This window comes from Gigantopelta aegis, chromosome 13, assembly GCF_016097555.1.
Source record: "Gigantopelta aegis isolate Gae_Host chromosome 13, Gae_host_genome, whole genome shotgun sequence".
NCBI lineage: Eukaryota > Metazoa > Mollusca > Gastropoda > Neomphalida > Peltospiridae > Gigantopelta > Gigantopelta aegis.
The window spans coordinates 41,307,238-41,328,877 of NC_054711.1; the positions used below are offsets into that span (position 1 = coordinate 41,307,238).

Here is a 21,640-nt window from a genome sequence, read left to right on the forward strand (position 1 = left end):
GCCCAAGTGAGAGCGAGTTTCGTAAACTCAGTACGACTCAAACACGAGTGTAATAATTTCTCTATTAGCCATATTATTATTGTTGTTTTCTTTATGAATAACAAGACTTAACTCAAAATATTTCAGCCACAACTAGAAGGAGACGACGAAATAAAGTGACATTTCAAATGCACAGTCTGAGCTAAGACTGGAGAAGCGACGTCACGTTATGACGTCGCTTCCCAAAATTACGTCATTACACTTGTTATTACACATGTGCTTCATATGATTATTATTAACTTGGTTATGTTGAACCATATGGATAATATTCTTTGATCCCTGTTTGCATTATTAAAAGTTATCTTTTGGGTCAGCTAATCATTCTCATTCAATGCTTATCTTAACATCATCCAATCCTTCTGCCAATCATCCCGTTCTTGTCCCACATTGTCTGATTTTTGTCTTGTAACATCCAGTTCTTCCTATATCAATCAACAAGAACTATCCTGATTTTACTGGTGTACTGAAGCCACTGACGCTTCGCCATCAACACCAACCTCTCAACAGTTCTTCCTGTATCAATCAACAAGAACTATCCTGGTTTTACTGGTGTACTGGAGCCACTGATGCTTCGCCATCAACACCAACCTCTCAACAATTCTTCCTGTATCAATCAACAAGAACTATCCTGGTTTTACTGGTGTACTGGAGACACTGACGCTTCGCCATCAACACCAACCTCTCAACAGTTCTTCCTGTATCAATCAACAAGAACTATCCTGGTTTTACTGGTGTACTGGAGCCACTGACGCTTCAACCTTCAACACCAACCTCTCAACAGTTCTTCCTGTATCAATCAACAAGAACTATCCTGGTTTTACTGGTGTACTGGAGACACTGACGCTTCAACCTTCAACACCAACCTCTCAACAGTTCTTCCTGTATCAATCAACAAGAACTATCCTGGTTTTACTGGTGTACTGGAGACACTGACGCTTCAACCTTCAACACCAACCTCTCAACAGTTCTTCCTGTATCAATCAACAAGAACTATCCTGGTTTTACTGGTGTACTGGAGACACTGACGCTTCGCCATCAACAAGAACTATCCTGGTTTTACTGGTGTACTGGAGACACTGACGCTTCGCCATCAACAAGAACTATCCTGGTTTTACTGGTGTACTGGAGACACTGACGCTTCGCCATCAACAAGAACTATCCTGGTTTTACAGGTGTACTGGAGACACTGACGTTTCGCCATCAACACCAACCTCTCAACAGTCCGGCGGCGGGACGTAGTCCGGTGGTGGAGTGCTCGCTTGATGCGCGATCCGTTTAGGATCGATCCCCGTCGGTGGGCCCATTGGGCTATTTCTTGCTCCAGCCAGTGCACCACGACTGGTATATCAAAGGCTGTGGTAGGTGCTATCCTGTCTATGGGATGATGCATATAAAAGATCCCTTGCTGCTAATCGAAAAGAGTAGCCCATGAAGTGGCAACAGCGGGTTTCCTCTCTCAATATCAGTGTGGTTCTTAACCATGTGTCTGACGTCATATAACCGTAAAATACAATGTGCTGAGTGCATCATTAAATAAACCATTTCCTTCCTTCCTCAACAGTCCATCCACCAATATGCTTATCTTCAGCTCTTCAACATATTTCGATAGGCATACTTCCATGTACATGTATCTTTTATTTCAAGTTTTAGAATTCAGGCACGAAAGGAAAATTTCTAACAGTATATTTACAACACTTACTTCCTACAGCTCATATCCGTACTGGTACTTGATATATTGCAAAGGATTTAAAACATGCTTAACTTATAACACAACATGTTGGTACATGTTGTTAAAATAATACAAAAATCATAATTACTGTTAGCATACAAAACATGTTCACATACATATATATATATCGCCCCTCCCACCAAACCCTCCTAAAAAAAACAAGAGCGAAACAAACAGGAACACCCCCCCCCCCCCAAAAAAAAAACCCCACAAAAAAACTAATTTTTATTTATTTTATTAATTGTCAGTATAATAAGGAAAACAATTACTCTATACGATCCTGTCATGCACAGAACTCTCAGAGGTTGTGCCCACGAGAGGCATGCTTGAACAGTTCTCTGATGGAAGCATGCCAAAAATTACCCACACCCACACTCTACATGAAAACAAAGAACGGTGATCAACCAAACACAATCCTGACCTGGACTGACTCCCTGCAACTAATGCCGGGCGAGTTGCAGATCTATTCAAGTCAAAGAATAATTAAAATCACAGAGTCAAACACAGGAATTAGACTAAAACAGTGTAAAACTCTTCATAAAGACTGAATTAAAACACAAATAGCACATACTGCAACAAGAACAGCTATTTAACAAACCATTAATAGAAATACTGCAACAGAATCGCTGTTTGACAAACAGTTCATAGAAATACTGCAACAGAATCGCTGTTTGAATGTTGCATGGCATAAGCGGTGTAACAATTACACCACTATTAATTTTTTTTGCAACAAAACAGCTTTTTGAAAGTAACATGAGGTGTGACAACATTTTGTTTTACCTAAACTGACCGAGACATTTGTCCACAAGCACGTGATTCCTACAAAAACCACATAATAAATAAACAGTGACCCACATTATATTGATCTGCATTAGTTACAATTACAGTTAATCTTATAAAAACCACATAATAAATAAACAGTGACCCACATTATATTGACCTGTATTACAGTTACAATTACAGTTAATCTTATAAAAACCACATAATAAATAAACAGTGACCCACATTATATTGACCTGCATTACAGTTACAATTACAGTTAATCCTATAAAAAACCCACATAATAAATACAGAGTGACCCACATTATATTGACCTGCATTACAGTTACAATTACAGTTAATCCTATAAAAACCACATAATAAATAAACAGTGACCCACATTATATTGACCTGCATTACAGTTACAATTACAGTTAATCCTATAAAAACCACATAATAAATAAACAGTGACCCACATTATATTGACCTGCATTACAGTTACAATTAATTAATCCTATAAAAAAAACCCACATAATAAATAAACAGTGACCCACATTATATTGACCTGTATTACAGTTACAATTAGTTAATCCTATTAAAAAAACCCATAATAAATAAAGAGTGACCCACATTATATTGACCTGCATTACAGTTACAATTAGTTAATCCTATAAAAAAAACCCCACATAATAAATAAACAGTGACCCACATTATATTGACCTGCATTACAGTTACAAATACAGTTACTCCTATAAAAACCACATAATAAATAAACAGTGACCCACATTATATTGACCTGCATTACAGTTACAATTACAGCTGATCCTATAAAAACCACATAATAAATAAACAGTGACCCACATTATATTGACCTGCATTACAGTTACAAATACAGTTAATCTTATAAAAACCACATAATAAATAAATTTAACAGTGATCCACATTATATTGACCTGAATAACTGACCATTAATTATTGGACGTCAAACATTTAATAACTGATCATTGATTATTGGACGTCAAATATTCAATAACTGATAACTGATTATTGGACATCAAACATTGAATTATAACTGATCATTGAATATTGGACGTCAAACATTAAATAACTGATAATTGATTATTGGATGTCAAACATTGAATAACTGATAACTGATTATTGGATGTCAAACATTGAATAACTGATCACTGATTATTGGATGTCAAACATTGAATAACTTACCATTGCTTATGGGATGACAAACATTGAATAACTGACCATTGATTATTGGATGTCAAACATTGAATAACTGATCACTGATTATTGGATGTCAAACATTGAATAACTGATCACTGATTATTGGATGTCAAACATTGAATAACTGATCACTGATTATTGGATGTCAAACATTGAATAACTGGCCACTGATTATTGGATGTCAAACATTGAATAACTGATCACTGATTATTGGATGCCAAACATTTGGACATTATAATGTGTAGTCTTCAGAGGAAGCCTGCTACCTTTTTTAGTAACNGATTTAGTAGCAGCTAAGAATCTTTTATGTACTCTTTCCCAGACAGGGTAGCACATACCACAGTCTGATCATTGATTATTGGATGTCAAACATTGAATAACTGACCATTGATTATTGGATGACATTGAATAACTGATAATTGATTATTGGATGTCAAACATTGAATAACTGATAATTGATTATTGGACGTCAAACATTGAATAACTGACTATTGATTATTGGATGACATTGAATAACTGATCAGTGATTATTGAATGTCAAACATTGAATAACTGATCATTGATTATTGGATGTCAAACACTGAAAACTGACCACTGATTATTGGATACATCAAACATTGAATAACTGACCACTGATTATTGGATACGTCAAACATTGAATAACTGACTATTGATTATTGGATGTCAAACACTGAATAACTGACCATTGATTACTGGATGTCAAACATTGAATAACTGGCCACTGATTATTGGATGTCAAACATTGAATAACTGACCACTGATTATTGGATGTCAAAAACTGAATAACTGACCACTGATTATTGGATGTCAAACACTGAATAACTGACCACTGATTATTGGATGTCAAACACTGAATAACTAGCCACTGATTATTGGATGTCAAACACTGAATAACTGATAACTGATTATTGGATGTCAAACATTGAATAACCGATCACTGATTATTGGATGTCAAACAATGAATAACCGATCACTGATTATTGGATGTCAAACATTGAATAACTGACCACTGATTATTGGATGTCAAACATTGAATAACTGACCACTGATTATTGGATGTCAAACATTGAATAACTGATCACTGATTATTGGATGCCAAACATTGAATAACTGACCACTGATTATTGGATGTCAAACATTGAATAACTGATCACTGATTATTGGATGTCAAACATTGAATAACTGATCACTGATTATTGGATGTCAAACATTGAATAACTGGCCACTGATTATTGGATGTCAAACATTGAATAACTGATCACTGATTATTGGATGCCAAACATTTGGACATTCTAATGTGTAGTCTTCAGAGGAAGCCTGCTACCTTTTTTAGTAGCAGCTAAGAATCTTTTATGTACTCTTTCCCAGACAGGGTAGCACATACCACAGTCTTTGATAGGTCATTGTAATGAGATCAGACTATATGGCATAAAGATCTTTCAAGACAGATGATTATGAGATGCAGCAAAACAAACACAAACAAGTGTGCACATAAACATACACACAGACACAGACATACACGCAGACACTGACACACAGACACAGACATACACACAGACACAGACATACACGCAGACACTGACACACAGACACAGACATACACACAGACAGACATACACGCAAACACTGACTTACATGTATAGACACAGACATACACATACACTGACACACAGACATACACGCAGACACTGACATATAGACACAGACACACACATAGACACTGACACACAGACACAGACACAGACATACACACAGACACTGACACAGACATACACGCAGACACATACATACACACAGACACTGACACACAGACATACACGCAGACACAGACACACACAGACACTGATACACAGACATACACGCAGACACTGAAACACAGACATACACACAGACATACACGCACACACAGACATACACGCAGACACTGACATATAGACACAGACATACACACAGACACTGACATACACGCAGACACTGACATATAGACACAGACATACACACAGACACTGACATATAGACAGACATACACACAGACACTGACATACACACAGGCACAGACATACACGCAGACACAGACATACACACAGACACTGACCATATAGACACAGACATACACACAGACACTGACATATAGACACAGCCATGCACACAGACACTGACATACACACAGGCACAGACATACATGTACACACAGACACTGACATATAGACACAAACATACACAGTAATTTTTAAATTGTGAAACTGAAACTGAAAATGAATGAATGACTAACTAAAGATAGAATAAATGTTAAAACTAGACAAACCCAATGGGTCCGTACACTAAAAACACTGGTACAAATGAAATTTTACAAGAAGGAAATGAGGAAAACTTTGTGAGCTCTTCACAAGTATACAGATGATCAAGGAAACAATGGATGAAATTTGATGGCTATAGGACGTACATGTATGTTCAGAATATGCATGATTCCCATCTAGAATTAATTAAACCTAAAATGATTTTTTGAAAGCTGAAAATCACAGACCGTGATAGATAAAAAATGTCTGTAGTATTTCCGGTCAAATTCAGTCTTAACTTAAACTGGTGAAAATGATGGTATGGTATGTAAAAGAAACCTGATAGATAAAAAGCTGAAAAAAGGATCCTCATATTGTGTATTGTAGATGATTTTTGTCAACAGTTTGTTGCCTATAAATCATACATAAATAACTACCGATGGTTTCCACTAGTGCAGGCCATCAATAAATGGTCAATTCCCTAATGATCAACTCCAAACACAAAGAGGGATGCAGTGCACGGCCATGCTGTCTGGTGCATGAAACTCACAAATCATAGATAAATATAATGTTTTAATGATGAAGACTACGAACAAGGCAAAATAAAGCAGAAGTGAATTGTTGCACATGCCATTCGTGCAGTTAGTGTGTAAATTAAATGCACATTCATTAGAACACAAAATGTTCCAGTGTGCTAGATTTGATACATCCTTTCACAGCTATAATGATCCACATCTCATACTGTCTAAATTACAAAATGTTCAAAACATGCATTAGGGATTTTCCTTCTTTCTTTTTTTTAATAAAAAACCCCTTTGACCTACTTTGCTACATTTATGTAGCTAGTTTTAAAAATAAGAATAATGCATGTGATGAATGAACTGTCACTTAATTAAAACTGATGTCATATAAATGGGTGGGATTGTGGCAGCAATTCTTCACTGCATATTTAATAATTATTTACAAGGTATAGATTAAAATTTGGTTTTTATTAATGACTTCACTAGAAGATTAATTATCTATGGCTAATGAATGTCAAAAACAACCCCTGCAATTAACAAAATGTCCACAGCAAAAAAAATACGTCATTGAAAAAAAACCCACTGAATATAGTCTACGGCAAAACAAATGCCATAGAGAATTAAAATCTCCACGGCAATCTCTATGGCATTGCAGATTGCTGTGGGCAACTGCAGAGGTTGCAAACATTTAATTCTGACAGTTTTTAGAAGAGACCCGCTACATTTTTACAGCCGTAGCAAGAAATCTTTTATATATGAACTTTTCCAAAGACAGAATAGTACATACCATGGCTTTTGATATATACCAGTTGTGTGGTACTGATTGGTATAGAAAACGCACACCAAGGGGTTTGATCTTTCAACCGAAACACCTCAGGCGAGCACTCTATCACCTAAGCTAAATCCAGTCCATACAGGAGAATTGATGAGTGTATAAAACACTAACATTACATCACTTTCAGTCCTTCGATGTCAGTCTTTTAATTTATTTTAAATATATTTTTTTATGATTTATTATCCGAGCCCTTAAATCCTATACCTTGTAAATCCTAACCTAATCGTCAATCTTTAAACATGACCACGTAACAGCCAAAAGTTTGGAATACAATTTGTAAATGCATTTTTTCAAAGATTCTACAGTTATAAATGTATCGTTTAAAAAGGTTTTGACAGAGGAATGGTTACTAAACTACTACAAAAAGATGTATAGACAAACCAACACTGACCATGCTAGACCGAAACCAAATGAACATAACATAATGTGTATGCAATCAAACAAAAACAAAAACAAGCCAAGGGGGTTGTAGTTAGAACTATAATTAGGGTCAAACCTGGCGTCCATCGCCGCTAGATTGATATAAGACACATTCCGTCTGAGAAACGTCGAGCGATCGCTGACATGTCTGTAATTAAGTAGTGATTCAAAAACACAATCATTAAAATAACAATATTTTTTAATTATGTTGAGATTTTGATTTTTTTTTCTATAAACCATTAACCATTATACCAAACCATTGAAAAAAAACCCCACAAAAAAACCTTAGTGTGTTTTTTTTTTTTTCTAAACCAAATCGACTGTTTAACATAATACACAAATTGATGCAATTTGCTTATATATCCATGTAGATAGGAAGGTTTTTTTATTGTTATTTTTAATTTAATTAAATCAATTTAATGAGAGTGATATAAAATGGTGTTACTTGATGTATACTGAGCAACAACAAAAAAAAACCGCACAAAAATAAACTTAGTTTTCTTTAATTTATTAAAAATGATTCAGTTTGAATACAATTAGTGTTTCCTGCCTATTAAAATTACCAATGACTTTTGAAAATTTACCAAACTAATCTTGGGTCTCAGACCTAACTTCAAAATTTTTATTGCAAATTCTGCCCACCTCAAACTTACCTCCCGACCCCCCCCCACCCCCTCCTGGCCCGGACTTAGTCACTGATGATGTCAGGGGCTATAAGCCGGTGACAGGCGTGTGCAAAACCTTCGTGGGGTATATGCACACGTTAAACCTTATCCGCTCCGCCGTATCTTAAAATATTTAAAAAATCAATATAGTCAAGTTTCTTTTGTTGTTCGGTATATAGACAGTTGAGCAATTATCTGCTTTAGATTAAAATGTCACAAGTTAACATCAATGTCTCCGTCTTTTGCAGTAACTATTCTTTGTTTAAACAATAAAACTCCTTCAAAAGAAGATAAAATCTTTAAACCTACATTAACTTTTTCAAATAAAACAGAACAGGTACATCCTATGTTATTAAAATAAAAGATTAAAAAGAATAATAAAAAAAAAAAACATTCTTCTTCTTCTATTTATCATCTAAGTTCAAACTTTGATGGGGTTATTCCTGTCAGCTCTATCTGACAGATACAAACTTTAAAAAAACCTAAAAGTAATTTTGTTGAGAGTTCACATTTCTAATGATTTCATTTGAAATATTATATGTATTTACAACTGAGAACCATTTGCACAAAAACGGTCGTATCTAGCTGTAAGCTATATGCACAGCAGCACTCCAACTAAACATAACTTATTTAACATAACAAAAGCTTTCCACACATGCATGCATGCACGTATAACAGTATTTTATAATTTACATTAAATGTTATTTAACATATCTCAGAATATTTATATTAAAGGGACATACCCTAGTTTTTAAACACTACGGCATATTTTTGACTATTATAGCCGTTTTTCATAACTGAAATCATACTTTACTTAGATTTTATGGTTTAAATTATCAATTTCTGTACATTCTAAGTGTTTTTGGTGTTCCTGGTGTTTTTAATATCACAAAATGTATTTATCATATTTTTAAAAACGCAAGTGCGTCTGAGAAGTAACAGTTACGGGGTAGAGTTTTAGTCTATTTTTAGAGGGTATTTCATCATTTCAAAGTCACAGACTCGTGTTTTACTCAACTGTAACTTTATCCAAACGTGTTACAGGTTTGTAGATTAAATAAATTTAGTGTTGATTTTCACGGGTTGAAACTAGGGTCTGTTCCTTTAAGTGTCATTCGATATATCTAGAGTTCTTTCTTTTCTTTCTTTTAATATTCCTACGGTGTAAGTACAGGTTGTATTTCACTATCTACTGGTAGAATTCAAGTTTTTACCACATTCTAGTGTGTACCACAACTTATCTTTTTTTCTTCTTTTTTTTAAATTATATCTTAGAAATGGTGGAACATTTGTAATAATTCTAATCTCAACATAATAAAAAATATGAACATTTTTCTTCTGGTGTGGTTAGTACAACACAATTAACAAATCACAAAACTGTAAACAATTAACAAATCACGAAACTGTAAATGACATAAAAGCATAAAGCCAGCTGCAAACAATGTGACAATGAAGCAATGACAAAATGTTCTAAATAACATAACACAATGTAGTAATGATAACATTTTCTGATACCAAATGATTCTAACTTGATAACACAATGTAGTAATGATATTTTCTGATACCAAATGATTCTAACTTGGTAAAACAATGTAGTAATGATAACATTTTCTGATACCAAATGATTCTAACTTGATAACACAATGTAGTAATGATAATATTTTCTGATACCAAATGATTCTAACTTGGTAAAACAATGTAGTAATGACAATATTTGCTGATACCAAATGATTCTAATTTGACAACACAATGTAGTAATGATAATATTTTCTGATACCAAATGATTCTAATTTGGTAAAACAATGTAGTAATGACAATATTTGCTGATACCAAATGATTCTAACTTGACAACACAATGTAGTAATGACAATATTTGCTGATTCCAAATCAATTGTACTCAGTAAAACAATGTAGCAGTGACAATATTTTCTGATACCAAATGATTTTAACTCGATTGGTAAAACAATGTAGTAATGATAATATCTTCTGACAGCAAATGATTCTAACTTGATAAAACAATGTAATGACAATATTTTTTATGCCAAATGATTAAGGTAACAATGTAGCAATATTTTGTGAAACATGTCTGATAACAAATTATTCTGACTTTTAACACAGTGCAACAAGGTAGCAATGTGAAACATCTCTGATAACAAATTAGTGTAACAATGCAACAATGTCAATATTTCTTATGGCAAAGCAATGTTAATATTTTCTGATTAAGAAAACAAAACAATATCAATATTTTCTGATTATAAAACATGTCAATATTTTCTCACAACAAACGATTCTGAAGCTGTATAAAAAAAATGCCATTGTCCAACTTCCTAGGGAAAATTTTCTTCTTTAATCTACATGTATGTGTTCATATATTTAAACGGTCAGGCGTCAAAATATATACCATTCCATTACTCCAAAACTATTGATTTTTTTAAAAGGATTAATTAGTAAACAAAATTTTGCAGTATTCAATCATGTATGTTGTTATTCAGCTTTTAAATGCTGCAGTCCTGTTTTCATGTTTAGTTTTTTCTGTATATATACTCAGTACTGTTTCAATAAAATGTGTTTTACTTCTTTACTGTTTACATATGAAAGGTCCACGGCAATAACCTATGATGTCCAGACAGATAGTATTACAATGGTCATGTACATGATGTCACGGTCACAATGACACACTAAATTAACAAGCATTTTGAGAGTACTGCTAAAGCAATACACATCCTGTACCTGACCCAAATGTTAGGTCAATACCTCAAAGCCTTCTGCAAAAAACCCATCCAGAGAACATATGTGGGACAGACGGACGGATGGACATACATACAGACAAATAGACAGATCGATAGATGGAAGGACGGAGATGAATACTATAGACCCCTCCTTTTGAACCGGTAGGGGACTAAAAACCTATAATTATGGTAGGCCATTAAAAGTAGGTATAAATATTCCATGATTGCTCGTTGTAAACGTTAAAATTTTTAAATGTCACCTTACTAAAAATGTGACATCACGTTATTCCCGTGGACCCTCCATAATTTGGGAAAATGTAAATGAAAACAAAAAAAATATAGAGGATAATTAAAATTGAGAAATAGTTAGTAATGAAATCCAACTACAACCAGCATTAAACCACACCAATACCTATTCTATTCCATCGCCATGTTATGACAAATTAGAAATCATCCCTTAAAACCTTGTTATAAAATTATGTTAATCCCTAGATTATTTGAACTACAATGTATGTGGATAATAATTTTAATCGATTATTTCATCTGTACAGTTAAACCATTCAACGTTCAATTGTAATCAACGACTGGAACATCACTACATGGACTCCTAGCTGTATGATTCTAATGAGTGGTTTTTTCAAAACAAAAGTATATTAACATTCTGACTATTGCAGGCGAGATAGCTCGCCCGACGTCACGCCAGTCGACATACTGCACACTGCATACAGTGCATTCCCCAATTCATATTTCCCGCAGTTTTGCACACGACACTCACTGGAAACGATTTATTGACAGGAAATGGAAGACAACTCAGCTTCCTGTGTCTTTGGATTTAGTTTTTTCAATGGAAAATACCTTGGAATTTTTAGTTCAAAACGTGTTTTTCGCCAAATATTTTCACTTGAGAACAGTGGGGGCATGTCGCGGTCATTTTCAGGGATCGATAGCTGATTGTGACAGCTAATTTGATAATAAATTTGATCATATTACCAACAACAAAAATCACCAAATATTGGGATATGAATTGTAGTTCGGTTTTCTTTTTTTTAAATCTGGTCAAAAATCCATTGTTATTGGAAATAATGGACATAAATACTGGACAGCTGGCCACAAATGCCCGTAAGTAAACGCGACTTTTTCTTTTCAATTTTCTGCATAATTTTAATCAACATTAACTGATCTAAAATATCATAAAAATTAGAAAATACACAAAAATAATACATATCGATTCAAATATGAACTTTACTTTATGTATTTATAAAACATTTAAATGAATAAATGTGAGTAAAAATTATAAACTTGTACCCACTCAACATGGTTTTTGTCAAAAATTAATCCAGTAGTCTAAAGGTTAAGGATTGTCTATTATTTCTTTTACGTTATTCGAGGCAGGAACAAAAAAAATTATCGGCAAACTGTGTAAATCGGCGAAGACGTTCTCACATAAGTTTGCGGATGACTTTTTTTGTTCATACCCAGATGAACGTAAAAGAAATAACAGACAATACTTATAATGAAATTTCAAACATATTTTCTAATAATAACACTAAAAGTTAATATTTTATTTCTGGCCCACAAAGAATGACGCTCAATAAGACAAAATGCCATTTGGTGTGAAATGACGTCATCAGGTATGATGTTCCCTGACCACGTAATTTTTACATTCATCTGTAAATGAACCACTCCCGCTGCTACAGCTGGACCAACAGGCTGGACCAGACCAACTGGACCAACAGACTGGACCAACAGGCTGGACCAACAGACTGGACCAACAGGCTGGACCAACAGGCTGGACCAACTGGACCAACAGACTGGACCAACAGGCTGGACCAACAGACTGGACCAAAAGGCTGGACCAACAGGCTGGACCAACAGGCTGGACCAACAGGCTGGACCAACTGGACCAACAGACTGGACCAACAGGCTGGACCAACAGACTGGACCAACAGGCTGGACCAACAGGCTGGACCAACAGACTGGACCAACAGGCTGAACCAACAGGCTGGACCAACAGGCTGGACCAACAGGCTGGACCTGGACCAACAGGCTGGACCAATAGGCTGGACCAACAGGCTGGACCAACAGACTGGACCAACAGGCTGGACCAACAGGCTGGACCAACAGACTGGACCAACAGGCTGGACCAATAGGCTGGACCAACTGGACCAACAGACTGGACCAACAGACTGGACCAACAGGCTGGACCAACAGGCTGGACCAACAGGCTGGACCAACAGGCTGGACCAACAGGCTGGACCAACAGGCTGGACCAACAGACTGGACCAACAGGCTGGACCAACAGGCTGGACCAATAGGATGACGTTATAATGTAATGAATGTAAGGGAAATTTAAGTATATTATAATATGTTACAAAAGACGGACAGATATATTTCATTTGATTTGACAATGAAAAAGTTTCAGCAGAGTCGTGGTTAAGTACAAACATCCAGCTTAACCTGATACTGTTGCTGTTTCAGCAGAGTCATGGTTAAGTCCTCAGACTTGAGGCTGGTAGGTACTGGGTTCTCATCCCGATACTGGCACCCACGAAGAGCAATTTTAAGTTTTAATGACTCACAGATAATCAAAAATAAAAGTACATAATGTGATAATATAAAATGTAACTAACACATATTATCAAAATACACTATGATACGAGTGTGAGAGAGTGAAACTTACTTAAGTTTGAAGAGGAGAGTTCTCAGTACGTTAAAATGAAAATGAAACTTACTTATATTTAAGGAGACGAGTTCTCAGTTTATTAAAATGAAAGTGAAACTTACTTATGTTTGAGGAGGAGAGTTCTGTTTGTTAAAATGAAAGTGAAACTTACTTATGTTTGAGAATAAGAGTTCTCAGTTCGTTAAAATGAAAGTGAAAGTCATTTATGATTGAGGAAGAGTGTTCTCAGAATGTTGAAGTGAAAGTGAAACTTACCTATGTTTGAGGAGGAGTTCTCAGAATGTTGAAGTGAAAGTGAAACTTACTTATGTTTGAGGAGGAGAGTTCTCAGAATGTTGAAGTGAAAGTGAAACTTACTTATGTTTGAGGAGGAGAGTTCTCAGAATGATGAAGTGAAAGTGAAACTTACTTATGTTTGAGGAGGAGAGTTCTCAGTATGTTAAAGTGAAAGTGAAACTTACTTATGTTTGAGGAGAAGAGTTCTCAGTATGTTGGAGTGAAAGTTAAAGTGAAACTTACTTATGTTTGAGGAGAAGAGTTCTCAGTATGTTGAAGTGAAAGTTAAAGTGAAAGTGAAACTTACTTATGTTTGAGGAGAAGAGTTCTCAGTATGTTGAAGTGAAAGTTAAAGTGAAAGTGAAACTTACTTATGTCTGAGGAGTTCTCAATATGTAAAAGTGAAAGTGGAACTTACTTATGTTTGAGGAGAATTCTCAATATGTAAAAGAGAAAGTGAAACTTACTTATGTTTGAGGAGAGTCCTCAGTATGTTGAAGTGAAAGTTAAAGTGAAAGTGAAACTTACTTATGTTTGAGGAGAAGAGTTCTCAATATGTAAAAGTGACAGTGAAACTTACTTATGTTTGAGGAGAGTTCTGTTTGTTGAAGTGAAAGTTAAAGTGAAAGTGAAACTTACTTATGTTTGAGGAGAAGAGTTCTCAATATATAAAAGTGAAAGTGAAACTTACTTATGTTTGAGGAGAATTCTCAATATGTAAAAGAGAAAGTGAAACTTACTTATGTTTGAGGAGGAGAGTTCTCAGTATGTTGAAGTGAAAGTTAAAGTGAAAGTGAAACTTACTTATGTTTGAGGAGGAGAGTTCTCAGAATGTTTCCCTTGTCCTCCTCGCGGATCTGATCGCGGATCACCATGTTCTCAACAACGTAGTGCACAATTGTCTGTAGGTCCGTCGCCTCCAGGTCCAGTAACAGACACCCTGGTAAACAAACACTCTGGTAAACAGACACCCTGATAAACAGACAGCCTGGTAAACAGACAGCCTGACAAACAGACAGCCTGATAAACAGACACTCTGGTAAACAGACACCCTGATAAACAGACAGCCTGGTAAACAGACAGCCTGATAAACAGACACTCTGGTAAACAGACAGCTGATAAACAGACACTCGGATAAACAAACAGCCTGGTAAACAGATACCCTGGTAAACAAACATCCTGGTAAACATACACCCTGGTAAACAGACACCCTGGTAAATAAACACCCTGATAAACAGACACCCTGGTAAACAGACACCCTAGTAAACAGACACCCTGATAGAAAAAAAGCCTGATAAACTCTACACGCAGTGGATGGATGGACAGATGTAATGATGGAGGGACGGATTGATGGATGGACGGGTGTATGTATGAACTGATGGATGGAAGGATGGATGGATGGATGGATGGATGGATGGATGGATGGATGGACAGATGGATGGATGGATGGATGGATGGACAGGATGGATGGATGGATGGATGGATGGAAGGATGGATGGATGGATGGATGGATGGATGGATGGATGGATGGACAGATAGATGGATGGATGGATGGATGCATGGATGGATGGATGGACAGATAGATGGATGGATGGATGGACAGATAGATGGATGGATGGATGGATGCATGGACATGTGAGGCTTGGTTAGACTTAAATAAGTGAATGATCACATCCTACCATTCTCTAATCCCCGCCTCAACTCGAGCAGACTGTGGAAGGACAGGGAGGCCACGTGGGGTTTGCCCCACCTCTCCGCGCCCTCCTCCACATCCTCCTCAAACTTGATCCACCTCGCCTTCTCCCGCCACTCCCACTCGACCTCATCACCCACGTACAGCTCGTCGAGCTCCACAAACACCTGAAAACAGAAAACTCGACATGTAAGGATTCAGGGCTCGAAATGGCGGCTCCACAAACACCTGAAAACAGAAAACTCGACATGTAAGGATTCAGGGTTCGAAATGGCGGCTCCACAAACACCTGAAAACAGAAAACTCGACCTGTAAGGATTCAGGGCTCGAAATAGTGTCTTACAAAAAGCAGTCCAGTCTTAAGACCTAGCAGTTAAAATAAAACTTCACATGCCAAAACCACAGAAAACCATTTTTAAAGAGAGAGATGTGTGTATGTATGTATGATAATCTTGTACTTCTGTTTTAATTTTATACAAACACCTGAAAACAGAAAACTCGACATGTAAGTATTCAGGGTTCGAAATGGCTCCACAAACACCTGAAAACAGAAAACTGTGTTAATTTTTCACACCTGTCCCAAATCCCCCCTTGCTCCTCACCCCTCCCCCTCCCTCTCACCCTGTATTGGTTTATTTGTAGCAGGCCATATCCTAAACCCTTCCCTTCACCCCGTATTGGTTTATTTCCAGCAGGCCATATCCCAAACCCTCCCCCTCACCCCGTATGATAATCTTGTATTTTTTTATTTCCAGCAGGCCATATCCCAAACCCTTCTCCTCACCCCGTATTGGTTTATTTGTAGCAGGCCATATCCCAAACCCTCCCCCTCACCCCGTATTGGTTTATTTGTAGCAGGCCATATCCCAAACCCTTCCCCTCACCCCGTATTGGTTTATTTGTAGCAGGCCATATCCCAAACCCTTCTCCTCAAGCCGTATTGGTTTATTTCCAGCAGGCCATATCCCAAACCCTTCCCCTCACCCCGTATTGATTTATTTCCAGCAGGCCATATCCCAAACCCTTCCCCTCACCCCATATTGATTTATTTCCAGCAGGCCATATCCCAAACCCTTCCCCTCACCCCATATTGATTTATTTCCAGCAGGCCATATCCCAAACCTTTCCCCTCACCCCGTATTGATTTATTTCCAGCAGACAATATCCCAAACCCTTCCCCTCACCCCGTATTGATTTATTTCCAGCAGGCCATATCCCAAACTCTCCCCCTCACCCCGTATTGGGTTTATTTGTAGCAGGCCATAGTTTTCTTAGCAGGACATATGTCCTTTGGCATGCTACTTCAAAAATAATAATAGCAAGCCATATTTTACTTCTTTTTCAAGACATGAAACTAAAACTTTACTGTGGAATGGGAAGTAATGTGTTCTTCTGAAATTTAGTCTGCAAGCAAATGCTAGAAAGTGAGATTTAGATCACTTCTCTGATTCTATATAAATTAAAAATAAATATTTTCTCTTTTTCATATTTCTTCATATTAATGTTGGTTATTCCAAAGTTTGCTGTGTTTAACGACATCACTAGAGCACACTGATTTATTAAATCATCAGCTATTGGATGTCAAACATATGGTAATGATGACATATAAAGAGGAAACCCGCTACATTTTTCCATTAGTAGCAAGGGATCTTTTATATGCACCATCCCACAGACAGGATGGCACACATCACAGCGACTGATATACCAGTGGTGATGCACTGGCTGGAACGAGAAATAGCCCAATGGACCCACTGACGGGGACCCATCCAAAAGCGACTGCACTTCATGCCTATGTCCCGCCCCTTAAGATATGGGAAGCAATCTGTTATTCTAAAATTCAGTCTCTAAGCAAATGCTAGAAATAGAGAAGATTTAGACCACTTATAGTGATATACACAATACTCACCTGATGAGAACAAAGAACTCACCTCATGAGAATGGTAAAACTCACCTCGTGAGAATGGTAAAACTCACTTCATGAGAATGATAAAACTCACTTCGTGAGAATGTTAAAACTCACTTCATGAGAATGTTAAAACTCACTTCGTAAGAATGTTAAAACTCACTTCATGAGAATGTTAAAACTCACTTCATGAGAATGTTAAAACTCACTTCGTCAGAATGTTAAAACTCACTTCATGAGAATGTTAAAACTCACTTCATGAGAATGTTAAAACTCACTTCGTAAGAATGTTAAAACTCACTTCATGAGAATGTTAAAACTCACTTCATGAGAATGTTAAAACTCACTTCGTAAGAATGTTAAAACTCACTTCATGAGAATGTTAAAACTCACTTCGTAAGAATGTTAAAACTCACTTCGTAAGAATGTTAAAACTCACTTCATGAGAATGTTAAAACTCACTTCATGAGAATGTTAAAACTCACTTCATGAAAATGTTAAAACTCACTTCATGAGAATGATAAAACTCACTTCATGAGAATGGTCAAACTAACCTCGTGAGAATGTTAAAACTCACTTCGTGAGAATGATAAAACTCACTTCATGAGAATGTTAAAACTCACTTCGTAAGAATGTTAAAACTCACTTCATGAGAATGTTAAAACTCACTTTGTGAGAATGATAAAACTCACTTCATGAAAATATTAAAACTCATTTCGTAAGAATGATAAAACTTACCTTTTGAGAATGTTAAAACTCACCTCATGAGAATGTTAAAACTCACTTCGTGAGAATGGTAAAACTCACTTCATGAGAATGTTAAAACTCACTTTGTGAGAATGATAAAACTCACTTCATGAAAATATTAACTCATTTCGTAAGAATGATAAAACTTACCTCTTGAGAATGTTAAAACTCACCTCATGAGAATGTTAAATCTCACCTCGTGAGAATGGTAAAGCTCATCCCATAAGAATGTTAAAACTCACTTCGTGAGAATGTTAAAACTCACCTCGTGAGAATGTTAAAACTCACCTCGTGAGAATGGTAAAGCTCATCTCATGAGAATGTTAAAACTTACCACGTGAGAATGTTAAAACTCACCTCGTGAGAATGTTAAAACTCACCGCGTGAGGATGTTAAAACTCACCGCATGAGAATGGTAAAGCTCACCTCGTGAGAATGGTAAAGCTCACCTCGTGAGAATGGTAAAGCTCACCTCGTGAGAATGGTAAAGCTCACCTCGTGAGAATGGTAAAGCTCACCACGTGAGAATGGTAAAGCTCACCTCGTGAGAATGGTAAAACACCACATGAGAATGGTAAAGCTCACCTCGTGAGAATGGTAAAGCTCACCGCGTGAGAATGGTAAAGCTCACCTCGTGAGAATGGTAAAGCTCACCTCGTGAGAATGGTAAAACTCACCGCATGAGAATGTTAAAACTCACCTCGTGAGAATGGTAAAGCTCACCTCGTGAGAACTGTGGTCAAACTTTGATTTAGATTTGTGCTCTTTCTTCTCTTTGTGGACTTTGCCAACGTGAACAATCGAGTGAAGTGTGTTACGATGTCGGCCGATCTTGTGACGCCGAATCCCACGAACATCCTCCCATCTGTGACCTAAAACAAGTTAGTTTGTTTTGTTTAACGACACCACTAGAGCACACAGATTTATTCATCATCGGCTACTGGAAATCAAACATTTGGTAATTTTACTTACAAAATGCACACAACTTACAATAACAAGGTTATGTTAAAAATCTGTAACTTTAGATAAAGATTTTATTCTTTAATTACTAAATGCACACAACTTACAACAAAGACTTGTTGAAAGTCTGAAATTTGATACAAAGGTTTTCTTGTTTGATTACTAAGTGCACATAACTTACAATAACAAGGTCATGTTAAAAGTCACTGACTTTAAAGAATTACTCTTTGATTACTACATGCCAGGGCTTCTAGATTATGGTAGCCCCACTCCCATGGCTAGTGAATTTAAGTGTTGGGCTAGTAAATAACTACTATTGCCATGCCAGACAGGGCTTCTAGATTATGGTAGCCCCACTCCCATGGCTAGTGAATTTAAGTGTTGGGCTAGTAAATAACTACTATTGCCATGCCCGACGGCAAGTGAAAAAAAGAAGAAAAGTCAAATGCTGCAGTTAAGTCTATTTTGTAAATATGAATATCTTGCCCCCACCCCAACCCCCCAATGTTAGTGTTTCTTCCTCTTTAGGTGACATATCCAATTACTGCTATTAATTAGTAAAATTGTATTAACTTAAAGTAAAGTAGGGCTAGTGAATTTTTAATCATGGCTAGTAAATTTTAAAAATCAAATGGCTAATGGATTTTATAAAAATTCTAGAAGCCCTGGGAAAGAGAAATAGCCCAAATCAAATGCACACAACTTACAATAACAAGGACATGTTAAAAGTCTCGGACCCCTTTAGATAAAGATTTTACTCTTTGATTACTAAATGGAAAATGCTACAACCACTTACTGGCCATCTCATCAAGATCTGCCGTGTGAAGAAGTATAGCCTCCTCGGTCTCTGTGGGCGACCGTTTGAGTTTGTTCATGTTGTCAAGGTGAACCTCGCTGCCCTTCTGACGTCGCAATCGCAGGTCCTCGTGCTTGAAGTGTTCGTGGTGGTGGTGGTGACGATGTTTCTTCTTCACCAGCTTGTCGTCGGATCTATAGAAGAAAAACATTACATCATCTACAGTACATTTCTTTTAATTTCAATTTAATGTGCGCACCTTTCCACACACAAGAGAGGAAAGCACATACCACAGTATTTGATATACCAGTTTTGGGGCACTGGTTGGTACAGGAAAAAACAACAATCAGAGTGTGGATCGAATCCTACGATACACGTACCTCAGGCAATTAAGTGCTCTACAACAATTGAGGTTATTCCACGCTTCCTGGAGTAATTACCAACTTCAAAAAAAACCAACTACGGGTGGGTGGATGCTTTGTTGGTTGTGTCGAGTATTTAAAAAACTAACTACGTGTGGGTGGATGCTTTGTTGGTTGTATCGTGTATTTCAAAAACCAACTACGTGTGAGTGGATGCTTTGTTGGTTGTTTCGTGTATTTCAAAAACCAACTACGGATGGGTGGATGCTTTGTTGGTTGTTTCGTGTATTTCAAAAACCAACTAAGTGTGGGTGGATGCTTTACTGGTTGTCTCGTTTACTGCATGTACTCACTGAGACATCTGTGGCTCGGATTCACTTCTGTCAATATCAGAGTTCTTATGTTGAAGACTGACATCCGACTCCTTGTCTTCTAACTTGACATCACTTACATTACCTGTGAATAAAACACAGGCTAGTTTAAAACTGTACATGATATACATTATAATACACTCTATCAAGTGGATGTGTGAGTGACTATTTAATACTCACAAACAATGAAGGCGTGAGTGGCTATCTAATACTCACCCACAATGAAGTGGACGCGTGAGTGACTATCTAATACACACCCACAATGAAGTGGATGCATGAGTGACTATCTAATACTCACCCACAATGAAATGGACGTGTGAGTGACCATCTAATACTCACCAACAATGAAGTGGACACGTGAGTTGCTATCTAATACTCACCCACAATGAAGTGGATGCATGAGTGACTATCTAATACTCACCCACAATGAAGTGGACGTATGACTGACTATCTAATACTTACCCACAATGAAGGTGTGAGTGACTATCTAATACTCACCCACAATGAAGTGGATGAGTGAGTGGCTATCTAATACTCACCCACAATGAAGTGGACGCATGAGTGACTATCTAATACTCACCCACAATGAAGTGGATGCGTGAGTGACTATCTAATACTC

At 36.7% G+C, this 21,640-nt stretch overlaps 1 protein-coding gene across 3 annotated transcripts in view; it reads right to left on the reverse strand.

Annotated features, from left to right (window-relative positions):
• The window catches only part of LOC121387518 (band 3 anion transport protein-like), a 166,164-nt gene that overhangs the window by 39,000 nt on the left and 105,524 nt on the right, over positions 1-21,640 (reverse strand). For 2 of the 3 annotated variants that reach the window (XM_041518663.1, XM_041518662.1), the window contains 6 exons: positions 21,004-21,106; positions 20,289-20,482; positions 19,256-19,404; positions 15,869-16,049; positions 14,994-15,129; positions 7,913-7,984 (listed from right to left, as the gene is read on the reverse strand). In XM_041518663.1, the coding sequence (XP_041374597.1) occupies positions 7,913-7,984; positions 14,994-15,129; positions 15,869-16,049; positions 19,256-19,404; positions 20,289-20,482; positions 21,004-21,106 (835 nt within the window). The remainder of the gene's footprint in view (positions 1-7,912; positions 7,985-14,993; positions 15,130-15,868; positions 16,050-19,255; positions 19,405-20,288; positions 20,483-21,003; positions 21,107-21,640) is intronic. The other variant, XM_041518664.1, reaches the window with a different exon arrangement.